The 12,967-nt window shown below is 31.4% G+C and overlaps 5 protein-coding genes across 6 annotated transcripts; 2 read left to right on the top strand and 3 right to left on the bottom strand.

Moving 5' to 3' along the window:
- The first annotated feature begins 2,370 nt into the window (after nt 1-2,370).
- Clp (cleavage and polyadenylation specificity factor subunit 4) lies at nt 2,371-4,114 on the top strand. Its single transcript, XM_033348519.2, has 4 exons — nt 2,371-2,770; nt 3,001-3,204; nt 3,369-3,558; nt 3,634-4,114. The coding sequence occupies exons 1-4, from the start codon at nt 2,593-2,595 to the stop codon at nt 3,995-3,997; spliced, it is 936 nt and encodes a 311-aa protein (XP_033204410.1). The 5' UTR covers nt 2,371-2,592; the 3' UTR covers nt 3,998-4,114.
- A 144-nt stretch (nt 4,115-4,258) lies between these two features.
- Nucleotides 4,259-7,118, bottom strand: Abp1 (Actin binding protein 1). Its single transcript, XM_033348453.2, has 5 exons — nt 6,784-7,118; nt 6,211-6,379; nt 5,910-6,142; nt 5,663-5,840; nt 4,259-5,586 (listed from the first exon to the last, which is right to left on the bottom strand). Exons 1-5 carry the CDS (start codon nt 6,864-6,866, stop codon nt 4,825-4,827), a joined length of 1,425 nt encoding a protein of 474 aa, XP_033204344.2. The 5' UTR covers nt 6,867-7,118; the 3' UTR covers nt 4,259-4,824.
- A 153-nt stretch (nt 7,119-7,271) lies between these two features.
- LOC117165064 (U6 snRNA-associated Sm-like protein LSm2) lies at nt 7,272-8,391 on the top strand. The gene is made up of 4 exons (XM_033348530.2): nt 7,272-7,610; nt 7,693-7,760; nt 7,832-7,922; nt 8,006-8,391. The coding sequence occupies exons 1-4, from the start codon at nt 7,608-7,610 to the stop codon at nt 8,129-8,131; spliced, it is 288 nt and encodes a 95-aa protein (XP_033204421.1). The 5' UTR covers nt 7,272-7,607; the 3' UTR covers nt 8,132-8,391.
- Nucleotides 8,000-9,678, bottom strand: LOC117165055 (carbonyl reductase [NADPH] 1). Its single transcript, XM_033348524.2, has 4 exons — nt 9,523-9,678; nt 9,154-9,414; nt 8,842-9,080; nt 8,000-8,759 (listed from the first exon to the last, which is right to left on the bottom strand). The coding sequence occupies exons 1-4, from the start codon at nt 9,538-9,540 to the stop codon at nt 8,447-8,449; spliced, it is 831 nt and encodes a 276-aa protein (XP_033204415.1). The 5' UTR covers nt 9,541-9,678; the 3' UTR covers nt 8,000-8,446.
- Nucleotides 9,679-9,695: 17 nt separating this feature from the next.
- Pop1 (POP1 ribonuclease P/MRP subunit) lies at nt 9,696-12,895 on the bottom strand. 2 transcript variants are annotated; one of them, XM_033348402.2, is made up of 3 exons: nt 12,481-12,895; nt 11,027-12,358; nt 9,696-10,944 (listed from the first exon to the last, which is right to left on the bottom strand). In XM_033348402.2, the coding sequence occupies exons 1-3, from the start codon at nt 12,602-12,604 to the stop codon at nt 9,896-9,898; spliced, it is 2,505 nt and encodes an 834-aa protein (XP_033204293.2). In that variant the 5' UTR covers nt 12,605-12,895; the 3' UTR covers nt 9,696-9,895. The 2 variants fall into 2 exon arrangements, with proteins under 2 accessions (XP_033204293.2, XP_076474922.1); XM_076618807.1 differs by having other exon boundaries at nt 11,027-12,326; nt 12,481-12,620.
- Nucleotides 12,896-12,967: the final 72 nt, after the last annotated feature.

Genomic DNA, 12,967 nt, shown 5'->3' on the forward strand with positions numbered 1-12,967 from the left:
ACAGCGTCGTAAACATAATATTTTCTCAATAACGATAGAGACGTTTATTCGTTGACTTATCCTATGTAATTTACATAATTATTCGATGTCGCTACTATTGGTCATATTCTTTAAATATGATATTCAAAAAAAGAACGAATATAAAATGGCAAAAGTAAGTTCTCTCTTCTATTAGGAATATCTTTCCGAAGCAAGTGGTATCGAGAACATTTGTCTATAAATATGCCGAATGAATAAATTCAATTTTTTTTCTTTTTATTTATTTATTTATTAAAATTACAAACAATTCTCGCGTTGAGAATTTTCAGTAATTTTTCTGGCGTGGCGCAGTGACATGGCTGATTATTTATAATAAGTTAATACTTATTGTAGATAAGTATAATTTATAAGTAAGTATTATAAATAAGTAAATATTACTTAAAAATAAACTCTATTGATCCATAAAAAGTGTCGAGCAAAAGTGTAGGAAAAATTTTAACGAAGAAAAAATGTTTCCCTTTCCCTCACTGATCAATGACTATGAAACTAACATCCGATGCAATATTTTAGTGTTATTGCTTTAATCGTGTAGAGACATAGATATGTAAGTACATGCATGACGTTATGAAATCTTTCGACCCTCTCGACTGATCAGGAGTAATCAGAACGGATTCGCTGGGGTTCTGATTTATCACTGACCTCCAATGAATTATCACCGCATACATAGAATTCAGAAATATTATCTACTGTCAACATCACACGAATTGTATTTAACCTCTCTGGTACGGCGCTCGTCTGCCGTGTACTATCATTTAACGACCGCCAGCAACAGCGATTGCATATATTTATTATTGACTTTAGTCGACGCTCTAGCATGGAGATGCGTTCGGTGGTTACTGGCTATAGTGGACGCTCGTACCGAAGACGTTAAGTGATTGGTATTTATCACGGGGTTATGGAGTCGGAGTCAGATTTCGGAAGGAACTTCGGTAATTATTTAGAAGTTTACCCTCGATCACCGATTTCCATGATTTTCGAATATGTTGTAAAACTGAACATTTGGAACAACTTCTTTCTCTCGCGACAATGTCGCACTTTCTTAGTTTCCGAGATATTGGCAAAAAAATATTGATAGTGTCGGCGCCGTACATAAGTTCTGCCTAGAATTGTGCGTTCGCGACAGCGTATACGTCAGAATTAGTTGTCGACCGTTGGTCCACGAGGCGTCCGGATAAGATGACATCTAACCCAAACCTATATAAACTATAAACAAAAGATAAGAATTAAGTTTGGGTTAAGCGTCATCTTACCCGACTGTCGCGCTGTGAGGATACAGAGTTAGAGGCGGAATTCATTGTAGTTATACTGTGACAATTTTTCGCAAATATCTCGGAAACTAAGAGAATTCGAGGCTGGAATCGGAAGCGGAATTGGAAAGAAATATGCTGACTACGACTCCACGCTAGTAAATTTGACAAAAATCAAAAATGTACTTAAAATAATTAAAAGTTGTAATAAAATTATTTATATGTTAAAAATATTACTAATTTGTATCAAAATTTGTATCAAATTTGAATTTCTATCAAAGTACAAAAATGCAAAATATAGGTAACCCTTGTACAAAACGGCGGTCACGTTCCCATGGAATCTCGTATTGAGGAAACTATTTTATAGGAACTATTTTGTAAGAGCAAAAATACTTTATCAAGATAGAAGTATTGCCTATTGAATACATACATACATATAATTAGTATGTTAATAATCTATCATAAATAAAGTCGGGGTCGGAGTTAGAGTCGAAGCAAAAAAGAGAGGAGCCGACGTCAGAATGGGAAATTTTAATTGCCGAATCCGCAACCCTGATTTATCATCCAAGAGAGTTGTATTAGCAAAGACTCTTTATTACACAACTAACGTACTCATCTTGGAAAAAGTTCGAATGTATATATTTATACTAATCACCGAAGTGATTTTTTATAAAGAAAGAAACTTATTTCTATTAAATTTAATTTAATTATTAAATTAAATTAAATTTCTTTGTTAAATTTTCATATGAAAGAGTTTATTACATATTTACATTTATTTTGTATTTATTGAACTTCAGATGTTTGAGGGATATGTCACTTCATTACATGTATAAAGAAAAAGTTTACTACATTTTTAACTTCTATATAATTGCTATGTATAAATAAATTGTAATTGATAAATTCGTAATAACAAATCGCAGAAGACGTAAAAACATTGAATTTTTTTAAGGTCGGTAATTTGTTCGCTGACGAGTTTTCTATCAAAGGTAACCGCGACTTTTTTCAAATCTTACTCAAAACAGATGGCGCTAACTTTCCAATCCAGAAAAGCTCTGTGGATAATAATAGATAAGAATCATTCAAGAGCGCCAATGCGAAATAGTGAAATAAAATGACGCCTTCAATCTTATCAACGCACGTGCAGAATAATGTTGTGTGCGAGAAATTGGACTTGTAATTTTCTTTGATCAATAAATAGTTCGAATTATTAAAATTGTTCAATGATGAAATGTGGAAATATTACTAACAATGCTCATCAGTATTTAGAAATGAATGTTCCGCGATAAAAACTTTAGTTTAGCTGTGAATGAAGTTAATGCTTATTGTGTATACGGTAGTAAATAAATTTGTGATTGTGATTATTGATAGATTTCAAACAATAATGGAGTGTCTAGTGGCGAATGTGGATAATATGCGATTTGATATTGAAATTGCTCTTGACGAACAGTATGGAGCACTTCCTTTACCTTTTACTGGAATGGACAGTACGTGATAGTTTTCGTATACTGTATATGTTTAGGTTATCTTCTAAAAATGTAAAAGTAATTGGAAAATGAAATTGTCAAATTGCACACATTGCTACTCTGTATTTTTTGAATAAAATATACTCTGTTATATCGACGATCTTCATTGAGATATTAATATTTTAATTTAAATTTATACTGTTTATTCATCGTTGATTAAATTTATCTGTTTACTGTCTCGTTGCTTATAGAATCTACTGCTGCAGTATGTCAATTTTATCCGAGAGGTACATGTGTTAAAGGAGCCTCTTGTCCATTTAGGCATGTACGTGGAGATCGTACAATAGTATGTAAACATTGGTTAAGAGGTCTTTGTAAAAAGGGTGATCAGTGTGAATTTTTACATGAGTATGATATGACAAAAATGCCAGAATGTTATTTCTATTCCAGATTTAGTAAGTATATATAGCATGTAATGGTATTTCATTCTTATTTCTTCTAAGGTTCTACCTATGATAAACTTATAAATATCTTTTTATTGCTTTTTTAACATTTTTTCTTTATGGTGTTACTAAGATTTCTCAGTATAGGTATGTTAAAATCAGTTATGAATTATTAGATGCTTGTCACAATAAAGAATGTCCATTCCTACATATCGACCCAGAAACTAAAGTCAGAGATTGTCCTTGGTATGATCGTGGATTTTGCAGACATGGACCTTTATGCAGACATCGACATGTTCGTCGTGTTTTATGCATGGCTTATTTAGCTGGATTTTGTCCTGAAGGCCCAAACTGTAAATTTATGCAGTAAGTTTATCACCAAGTTAATATTTCAAATTGTTCTTATTTAGATACATTATTACAATTTTTTTCTGTTTTCAGTCCAAGATTTGAATTACCAGCAGTGCAAGATATGCAACCTAAAGAAGGGAAAAAGGTAATGATCACCTGTCACTTTTGTGGAGAAGGTGGCCATAAAGCAATTTATTGTAATAAAATGCCACCTGATGTACGTGAAGCTCAAGTTAGACAAGAAATAGAAGGTAATTCTCATGCTACGCATCACATGAATATGCATAATGGGCCCCCACCAAGAGGGCCACAAAAGCCACTAGAAGAAGTCACTTGTTACAAATGTGGAACTAAAGGTCATTATGCCAATAAATGTCCAAAAGGACATTTAGCATTTTTAAGCCATGCTGGGGGTAGTGGAAGTGCTACTCAGAATCAAAATTACCGTAGATGATTTCACCTATTTTATTTGTGTAAGATTAATATTATGATTATGTTTCATTATTAGTAAAATCACTTGTCTGTAAAAATTTCTATATATCATATAGTAAAATAGGTTTAATACAATTAATTTCATATTGACTCGTAATAAAAGATTCCAACACCTTTAAATAAAATAAAATAATTATAAATATTTTGTATTTTCTATAAAAAAAATTTGGTCAAATTAAAGAATGTTTAAAGGATATTTTGGGTTAAAATACTATGAAGTATATACTATAACAAATTTAATTTATTGTTTAAAGAATTAAACATACTCCTAAATACTCGTTATTACATTTTGTAAATGTATTTAAAGGGTATTTGCTAAATTATTAAATACGCTATATCTATGAGCGCATCGATTTTCGACGTAGAATGTTATAAAAAGATATATTTGTTTACTGCTAATTTATTTAGTTTGTGACGTTGAACATGGGAAGACGTACTTCGCCATTTGTATATGAAGTGGCATTGTAAGACTATTAATTTTTAAAATCTTGCTCGCTAAAATATTAACAATATTTATCTTTCACGTGATTATTATCAGAGATATTAAATTCCTTCGTTATTGGATGTGCATTTAATACCTAAACATAAGTTATTGTTTTATTTTAAATATATATTGTTTTTCTGATTCTTCGAAATACGTCGTACCTAAACACTGTTATTATTAAAAGAAAAGTGCAAAGTCATCAGAACCATGAAAATACTGAATGTCACTTTTATATGCGAAAAAGCAAGTATGGTTTCCTTTTAATTGGAAAAAGAGATCTTCTATTTGCATAAGAATATTTCTTATCATGTCGTATTATAATCAATAACTTCGACATAATTAGCAGGAAAAAGTCCATAAGTACCGTCGGGACCAAGACCTTGCCACCATCCTTCGTCAATAGTATTTATATGTGTAATAATATCTCCAGGATCAAAAGTAATTTCTGTATCATCAGCTGCCTGGTAGTCATATAAGGCTCTTGCTTTCATTCCTTCATTATTTGGGTCAAAATATAAGTACTGACCATCCATTTGACTGTACAACTCATTTTCAGTAATTGCTTCTTTCGTCGCCGATTGTTGCTCAGGTTCTTCTTCTGGCTCTGGCAATTTAGACTCTTGAACTTGATTCGGAGATAGAGATGCATTTGAAGCGGTGGTGGTTACTAAATCTAAGTTATGTGTTTTATTCACTTCTGTTTTCACTTCCTCTTCCACTTTTGTATGGAGTATCTCTTTTTGCTGACTCTCCTCGAATGCTTTTTTAGCTGCTTCTACATGACTATTCTTCGGTATATATTGTTGCTGCACTGGAGAAGACTTCATTTGACCAGCTGCCGAATTCTGTTCGAAAACAGCTCTTGCATTTATCGTTCTTTGAGCAATTAACTGTTGCGTTTCTTTACTTCTTTGTCGTCGCAATTCTTCGCTTCGCGATTTATGATCGTCTTCAACATCGTTGCTATAGTGTTGACTTGCGGCTAGTTGATTAAATTTATTATTCGCCTCCTCAGCGCGTTGCTCCGCCAACTTTTGTCGCGCTATTGAATTTTCTTTGGCAGTGACCTACAAGTATATCAAAATTTAAATACCAAAATATTCACTATTATATAATAAATATAATAATATAAAATGTGTTTACTTGTTGTTCTCTGAGCATTGCTTCTTTTTCTTCTCTAGTTCTAATTTCTTCTTCAAGCCGTTGCCGTTCTTTTTCACATTTTATACGTTCTTGTTCCAGTCTTTTCTTCTCTTCCATTTCTTCCCTTTGCCAAAATTGATCACGTTCTGTTGCATTTATTTCTTGTTCGGGAATTACTCTGCAATACGTATCGTCTTTAAGTTGAAGATTCTGATACTCTTATAATTAAAACATTAAAGATATATACCTGCGATATGTGGTACCCACAGGACCTGTATTACCTTCGTTTTCCCCACGTGGTTCATTAAATTTATATGCCGAAGCTGTTGCTCTAGCAAGTTTTTCCATAATAGAATCCACTTCAACATCGTCTTCAGAGCGAGCAGTAATTGTTATATGTGCACCTTTTAATAATTTTTCTACATCCCTAATATGATTTGCACAAGTGCCCTTTCTAACAATTGGTGCTCCTTCTCCTTGCTAAAATGCAACTCATTTTATTGTATATATGCAATAAAATCATTAACTTTTTAAATATGAATTCTTACCCAATTTATTAAGAGACATTTTGGTAGACTTGTTTTAGTATCTATTACACGACAAAAGGCATACATGATATGACTACTATTTAAACGGTCAATCATTTCTTCCAGACCTCCATTTCCAGTACCAACCACTTTTAAGTTGTTAGTTTGTCCTTCGTATCCAAACAAGGCCCTATGAATGATAATAACTTAGTAAAATAAATTTAATTAAATAATATGTATTATATATTTACAATCCCTCATTTTTAATTGAAAGTAAGAAGATATATTAATAATTAGTGGAATTCAATAAAGGCACAAAATTATTATATTTTGCATAAAATATTTCTCATTCTCCGTATGTGTAATGTTACCGACTATTTGTTTTACCGTTATAAATGCTAATTATATATTTTGCACTATTTATATCGATCGATAAATGTAAAAGGAAGAGTTACTTAATATATTATAGCAATTTATTTTGCAAGTTTTTGAGGATTCAATTGAACATTTGTGAATCTTTAAGATACCGGATTCATATCGACGCATTAGCCGGAATGATAAAATACAACATAAGAGAAAAAGATGCAAGCCTACCAGTTAATAGACGATTTATCGTCGACTACGCTGTGCCAAGCAGCCACCAAAGCGTCTTTATTTTTTGTTAAATTAATTGACATCTTTTTTGTTCAGTTCATAAGAAAGATCAACCGTAACAACAAATGCGAAAAAGTTGCTACTGGCGAGTTAATGTCACAGTTGCATCTTCACGTTTTGCCTTTTTGATTAAATGTCAACGCCCTTCTGTTACCAACCGCAAAACGATGGATCTTATCTATATAGGCAACGTGCTTAAATCGATTACAAAGAACTAAATTAACTTATATTTAAACACACAAATATGAGTACACAAGTTTTGACGTATGCTAAAACATATTTAAACAAAACTTTATTGATGAAATCCTTCAAGACTGTTCTACAAAGTACGATTGATCACGCGTACCTACTGGCGGAGACCTCCAATCAGTAAAAGTAACACGAGCAAATAAGAGGCAAGATACAGTTGAAATATTTTATATAATTTTATACAGTATGAAATTATCGAATTTTATCTTGATTCGTATCTTTTATTTCTAAAAATTATCGATAAATACAGAAAGTATGCTTGTAAACGTAGATCAAAATTTTGTAAATAAGAAAAAATATAGATGAGATAAATGTTGAAGTCAATGTTTAATGGTACAAACCCTAAACTCGCAACGTGTATAGTGACACTTTCAAACAAATTGTCATAACAGCAATTTCGTGCCGGCAATCGAGAAATTAGTATAATTATTAGTTTCAATAATTGTATTTTCATTATGTTCATTAGATAATACGATAAACGAATTTAAAAATTGGATATTTTTAGTTTATTAAAGATGGTAAGTCGAACGTTTTTCATTTGGCGGGTTAACCTCTGTTTCTTTTCATAATAAAATAACTTCTTTTTGATGCTTTTTGCAGTTGTTTTATTCGTTTTTCAAATCCTTGATCGGGAAGGACGTAGTTGTAGAATTAAAAAATGATTTGAGGTAAGTTCATCAGAAGAAAAACTCTATTTTATAATGTTTATAAGATCACTTAATAAAACTTTTGTATGTAGCATTTGTGGTACTTTGCACTCAGTAGATCAATACCTGAATATAAAGTTAACTGATATAAGTGTGACCGATCCAGATAAATATCCTCATATGGTTTGTAGTGCATATATTTATGATTTTATATGTTTAATAATAAAGGAAATTGTAACAGAAAGTAAGAATACAATATCTTTCAGTTGTCTGTAAAAAACTGTTTTATTCGAGGATCAGTAGTACGTTATGTACAACTACCAGGAGATGAAGTGGATACTCAGCTATTACAGGATGCTGCACGCAAAGAAGCAGCAGTTCAAGCAAGATAATTTGTGCTATTATTAGATTTAAAAATACCACTGATTTATTTTTTACTATTAAAGCCAAGAATTGTGTACAATGAACATACAATCTTTGAATCTACAAGTGCATAAATTGAGTTTATATGTAACATTAAAAAAAAATAGTTTCTGTTTATAACAATTCTTTCAAATTATTTGTTATCATGTGTATTTCATATAAAAAGAAGAAGAACTGTTAATCACACATCAGACTAATAAATTTAAAGATAATATAGTAAGTATATGTATATATAGTATATCTTTTTACAGCATTCATCCAAAATAACTCATATTGTTATATATTTATTCATCCTTTGTCCATTCCATTAATGATTTGTCATACCAGATATATTTGCCCTTTATGTCTGTATTTTCTGGTAATAATGCAGCATATACAGGAGCCTCAGCACCTTCATCAGGCTTCAAAGTACCTTTATGACTAGTCATATCTGTGTCTACATAGCCAGGATGCACAGCATTCACTACGAGATCTTCTCTAGTATCTGAATTAAACATTCTTTGATGAATTCTAGCTAAAGCAGATACTCCGACTTTGCTTGCAACATAGGCAGAATTTGCCCATCCTTTCTCTAAGTGAGTGTTTGTCTTTGCAGCACTGAAAATATAATTAAAATTTAGAATACATCCCATGGAACAAAGTAGATTGTAAATTAGTATATTTTTGAAATTCAACATACTCAATAAATTCGTGCATAATATTGTCTAATTCTTCCTCTGTAAGATTTGGATCTGAAAATCTTTTCTTCAATGATTCACCAGGAATCTTTGATAAATGACCAGAAGAACTTGACACATGTACTACACGTGCATGTGTTTTCAATAACGGATAAAGTTTGCTACATACTTTTCTTAAGCTAAAATAGTTTACTCTTAATGTCTCTTCAGCTTGCAGAGAAAAAGGTTCTGTAGCAGTTGTCTGTATATTTAATAAAATTTGTAGAGAATATCTTTCGGAAAAAAAAGAAATAAATAAATAAAGTTTTAATTACCTTAAATGCAATAGCAGCATTGTTAACTAATATATCCAATCCTTGATATGTTTTTTTTAAATAATCGTGAAAAGTAGAAATACTACTTTCATCAGTAACATCAAGTTGATGAAATTTTGGGTTTAAACCTTGTTTTTCAAGTTCTTTAATAGCATTCTGTCCTCGAGTAACATCACGAGCTGTTAAATAAACAACTCCATCAAATTGTTTGCAAAGATATTTTACAATAGCAAATCCAATGCCTTTATTCCCACCGGTTACCTAAACATTCGATTTATCAAAATATGTATGATGTGACCATTACGATACCAACCGCAGTTTAAGCAATAAAACTATACAAAGTTTTTATAATATATAATTTATACTTACGACAGCTACACGTGTCATATTGGGTATTTTAAACCAATTTTCCTATATGCGCAAAATAGTAATTCGAGGAGGTTAAACGTAATACTCTGATAATATTACGTTACACTAGATTGAATGTACTATAGCAAATCATCAAACATTATATAGTTGCGAACAACAGCCTTGACAAACAATGACGAATGCGATATAATGATTAGATTTATTTATCAAATCTTTTCTTTCTTTTCCATTGTAAACAATTCAACTACCAGATATCATATATGTTACAAAACGGTATTTTAAAAGATACGGTATTTAACAGAGTTCACTTATAAATTAAAATATTAAATAACATTATTACACTATTACAAATAATACTACAGGATAGCTACTGTTAAATTACTACGTGTAATCTAGCAATTCTATATTGTCTTGTCTGAATATTTCTAACAAGAACAAAGGGATGTTTTTTATTGATCAGCTCAATTAATGAATTTAATGTTACATATCCTAAACCTACACCTTTTGCTTTTGTAAAACAGAAATCACCCATTGTAATATAACCCATAATCTCTCTATCACAAGAATTTCGCACTTTAACACAATCTGGAAGATACAACTGCGACATTTTTTGAGTTTGCTTGCATATGGCTTCACGACTTATTTCTAATAAATTCTTTAATTTATTTTCATAACTAAAACTTTGAAAATCTTTATTTAACACTTTACTTAATTTATTAGTTAATGTCTTTTTATGATGTATTCTTTGTTTCTTTAGCCGTTTTAAAAGAGCTAAATGATTCTTTCGCGATTTTTTACGAATACTTTCATTTGGATCAACATTTAATTTTTCCACAGGACCTGACCAACTTCTATTGTTCTTAAACTTTTTTATGTCTTCATTAGTTGGCATACATATTATTGCAAATCTTTTAGGACATCCTTTTTTTATAATATCTACTTTAACGCGAATTAAACAATTTCTGTCTTCAAATGCATTTTGCAGAGTAAGACTTGATACATGATTATTTGGTGTATTATATCTTCTTGTATTATTTTCTTGAACTAAGCTGTTTTGCAAGAAATTTAATAATTTACGATTTCTTAATACAAAAAAATCGTCTGTATTTGTCCATTCTCTCATTAAGATCTTCCATTCACAGAAAAAAGGACTAGAAATTCCGAGTTTAACAAAGTTCACGCGCCTATTTGGTGGATAACGAAAATACTTTTCTTTTAGCTCCAATTTGGTACTTAATGCTTCTCTTGTATATGCAGGTGTATCTGGATCATTAATATCTGGGGATTGCATATTCTCACATTCAAATGGTATAGATTTTGATTCTCTGAGTGCACCAACTCTTACGCAACGAAATATACAAGCAAGCCAGAATGGCATTCCCCAGTTAGATGGAAGAATAACATCTACTCCAGAACCTAATCCTAAAAAAAACATATTTATCAATCTTGATTATCTTTATTGATAAGAAAGTTTTCCAATGTAATTGTTATTAATAAAAATTACCTGTTTTACCGATACTAGGTTTTTGAATCAACAATACTGGTATCTTTGCCATGATATTTTCATTAAAATATTTGTCATTATCTAGACCAGGTACTAAGCATTGACTTCTTAGTTTATTAATTGCACTTGTTGTTGCACATGTCTTACTGACTTTCTCTCTTATTTTCTGTTCCCAAAGTGGACTAGAGTTTGCATTTGTAGGAGGTACTGACATCATTTCAGTTGTCTGTGTTTCTCTTTGAGGTCTAGTTCTTTTATCTGGTAAATGGAATCTTGGATCCAAGACAGTAAAGCCAAAAACAATATTTGGTGGCAACTGACTAGGTGATTGTAACGTTTTTAACATTTGCCATAATTCTTCTTGTGTTTTCAAAGACTCAATATTTTCCTGATTATCATAATACTTATTATGCCACAATTTATCAGAATTTTCATCTTCCTCGTAATCCATTTGATTATGATCTACTTGCACGGCATCCAATTTCAAATTAAGTATTTTATCGAATTTTGGCAACTGTAGGGCATTTGTTAAAACACTAGTTGTCAATGGTCCGTAAAAACGAAATCGATTAAAAGTATTTTTATGAATACTCATTTTACAATTCTTTTCATTAATGTATAAACAAGATTCCGTATTTTGATCACTCGTAGAAGTAGAATGTTCGTCGCTCAAGCGAAATTCAAAACTAGATATAATTTCCGTGAGGAAATCATCGAGGAAAGATGGATGTACCCAAATCCATATGGTTCTTAGATCAGATTGACTTGGTCTCCATAAAAAATGTACATGACCAATTGGAAATTGAGGATAGCCATTCTTTTTAAAAAACATTACAGTTCCTTCTCGTGTGCCTGCTATAAAAATTTGTGCAGCAAATGTTAATTCGAGTGGATTACAATGGCTCTTTAAAGTTTCTTTCAAAATTTTTTCAAGGCCACTAATTTCGATACATGTATAATATGAAATATCTTGCATCAAGCAGTGTTTTGTCATCGCACGATAATTAGCCTTGAAACATTTATCATTCGCGTAACTTGCGATTCTGTAGCCCCATTTGTCTATCATATGAAAACGTTTTGCATGCCAAATATGAGTTTCCAACCAAATTTTATTTCGTTGTCTTCGTTTATATTCAGCGAGTAAATTACGAGATCGTCTGCGATATCTACGCGACTGTCTTTTAATTTTTGGCGGCAATCCGGATTTAGTCATTTGATTTAAATGTGCCTCCTGTAGTCGGCGGGGTAAACGCTTAGCATTATGAGACATGACACGCCTACGCATATATACTGGCAATTTCTGAAATACAAGTTTCGTTTGTTGAGGATTTTCTGTAAATGCAATAATAAACAATGATTTAGATATCATTTTTCCCAGTGTATTTAATATATATTTATATGTTGGTAAGGAAATTTAAATTTATTAGAGTAGGTCCGTGTATCATTTAACATACCTATGGAATATGTCATTGCAGCAATTTCGCTAGCTCTCGCAGAAACAAGTTTCATAATGTGAACTTCATGTGGCAATCGTTGCGATCCACCTAAGAATTCATCGAATTGTTCTATTCCAGCCATCTTTTATATACGAGTGTTTGAAGTTTTGTTTACACCAAAGTAACCTGCTATACTTAAATTTATGAACAGTAGAACAGTAGAACAGTAGAAGAATATTATAGATTATAGTACTATAAATATCCTAGTGACAAGCACATGTAGTCATCAGACAAAAATAGTTTTGAAGTATACGAATTGTGATTTATTGTACATTGCTTGACACCACTTTAATATTCAGATACACGTGTAGTAGCCATTTAAAGCATAGTTAAAAATACTTCAACTTGAACACAGAAACGCCGACGGAGCTTGAATTAGCCGAAAGTATTTTAATCCTGTGCCTATAGGGGGCATTCTTCGAGGTCAATAGGAATTGGACTTAAG

Source organism: Bombus vancouverensis, chromosome 5 (assembly GCF_051014615.1).
Source record: "Bombus vancouverensis nearcticus chromosome 5, iyBomVanc1_principal, whole genome shotgun sequence".
Classification (NCBI taxonomy): domain Eukaryota; kingdom Metazoa; phylum Arthropoda; class Insecta; order Hymenoptera; family Apidae; genus Bombus; species Bombus vancouverensis.

Bases quoted from the DNA above. Each gene is read 5' to 3' on its own strand.
- Abp1 (XM_033348453.2), bottom strand. From the start codon at position 6,866: ATGTCAATTAATTTAACAAAAAATAAAGACGCTTTGGTGGCTGCTTGG. The intron at 6,380-6,783 runs GTAGGCTTGCAT...TATCATTCATAG, and splicing joins GATAAATCGTCTATTAACTG to GGCCTTGTTTGGATACGAAG. The intron at 6,143-6,210 runs GTAAGAATTCAT...GTTGCATTTTAG, and splicing joins AATGTCTCTTAATAAATTGG to CAAGGAGAAGGAGCACCAAT.
- LOC117165055 (XM_033348524.2), bottom strand. The intron at 9,081-9,153 runs GTAATTAAAACT...TTAAATATACAG, and splicing joins ATGCTGCTATTGCATTTAAG to ACAACTGCTACAGAACCTTT. The intron at 8,760-8,841 runs GTATGTTGAATT...TTATATTTTCAG, and splicing joins ATTATGCACGAATTTATTGA to TGCTGCAAAGACAAACACTC.
- Clp (XM_033348519.2), top strand. From the start codon at position 2,593: ATGAAGTTAATGCTTATTGTGTATACGGTAGTAAATAAATTTGTGATT. The intron at 2,771-3,000 runs GTACGTGATAGT...CGTTGCTTATAG, and splicing joins ACCTTTTACTGGAATGGACA to AATCTACTGCTGCAGTATGT. The intron at 3,559-3,633 runs GTAAGTTTATCA...TTCTGTTTTCAG, and splicing joins CCAAACTGTAAATTTATGCA to TCCAAGATTTGAATTACCAG.
- LOC117165064 (XM_033348530.2), top strand. The intron at 7,761-7,831 runs GTAAGTTCATCA...TTTTGTATGTAG, and splicing joins GAATTAAAAAATGATTTGAG to CATTTGTGGTACTTTGCACT. The intron at 7,923-8,005 runs GTTTGTAGTGCA...AATATCTTTCAG, and splicing joins CAGATAAATATCCTCATATG to TTGTCTGTAAAAAACTGTTT.
- Pop1 (XM_033348402.2), bottom strand. From the start codon at position 12,604: ATGGCTGGAATAGAACAATTCGATGAATTCTTAGGTGGATCGCAACGA. The intron at 12,359-12,480 runs GTATGTTAAATG...TTGCATTTACAG, and splicing joins TGCAATGACATATTCCATAG to AAAATCCTCAACAAACGAAA. The intron at 10,945-11,026 runs GTAATTTTTATT...TGTTTTTTTTAG, and splicing joins ACCTAGTATCGGTAAAACAG to GATTAGGTTCTGGAGTAGAT.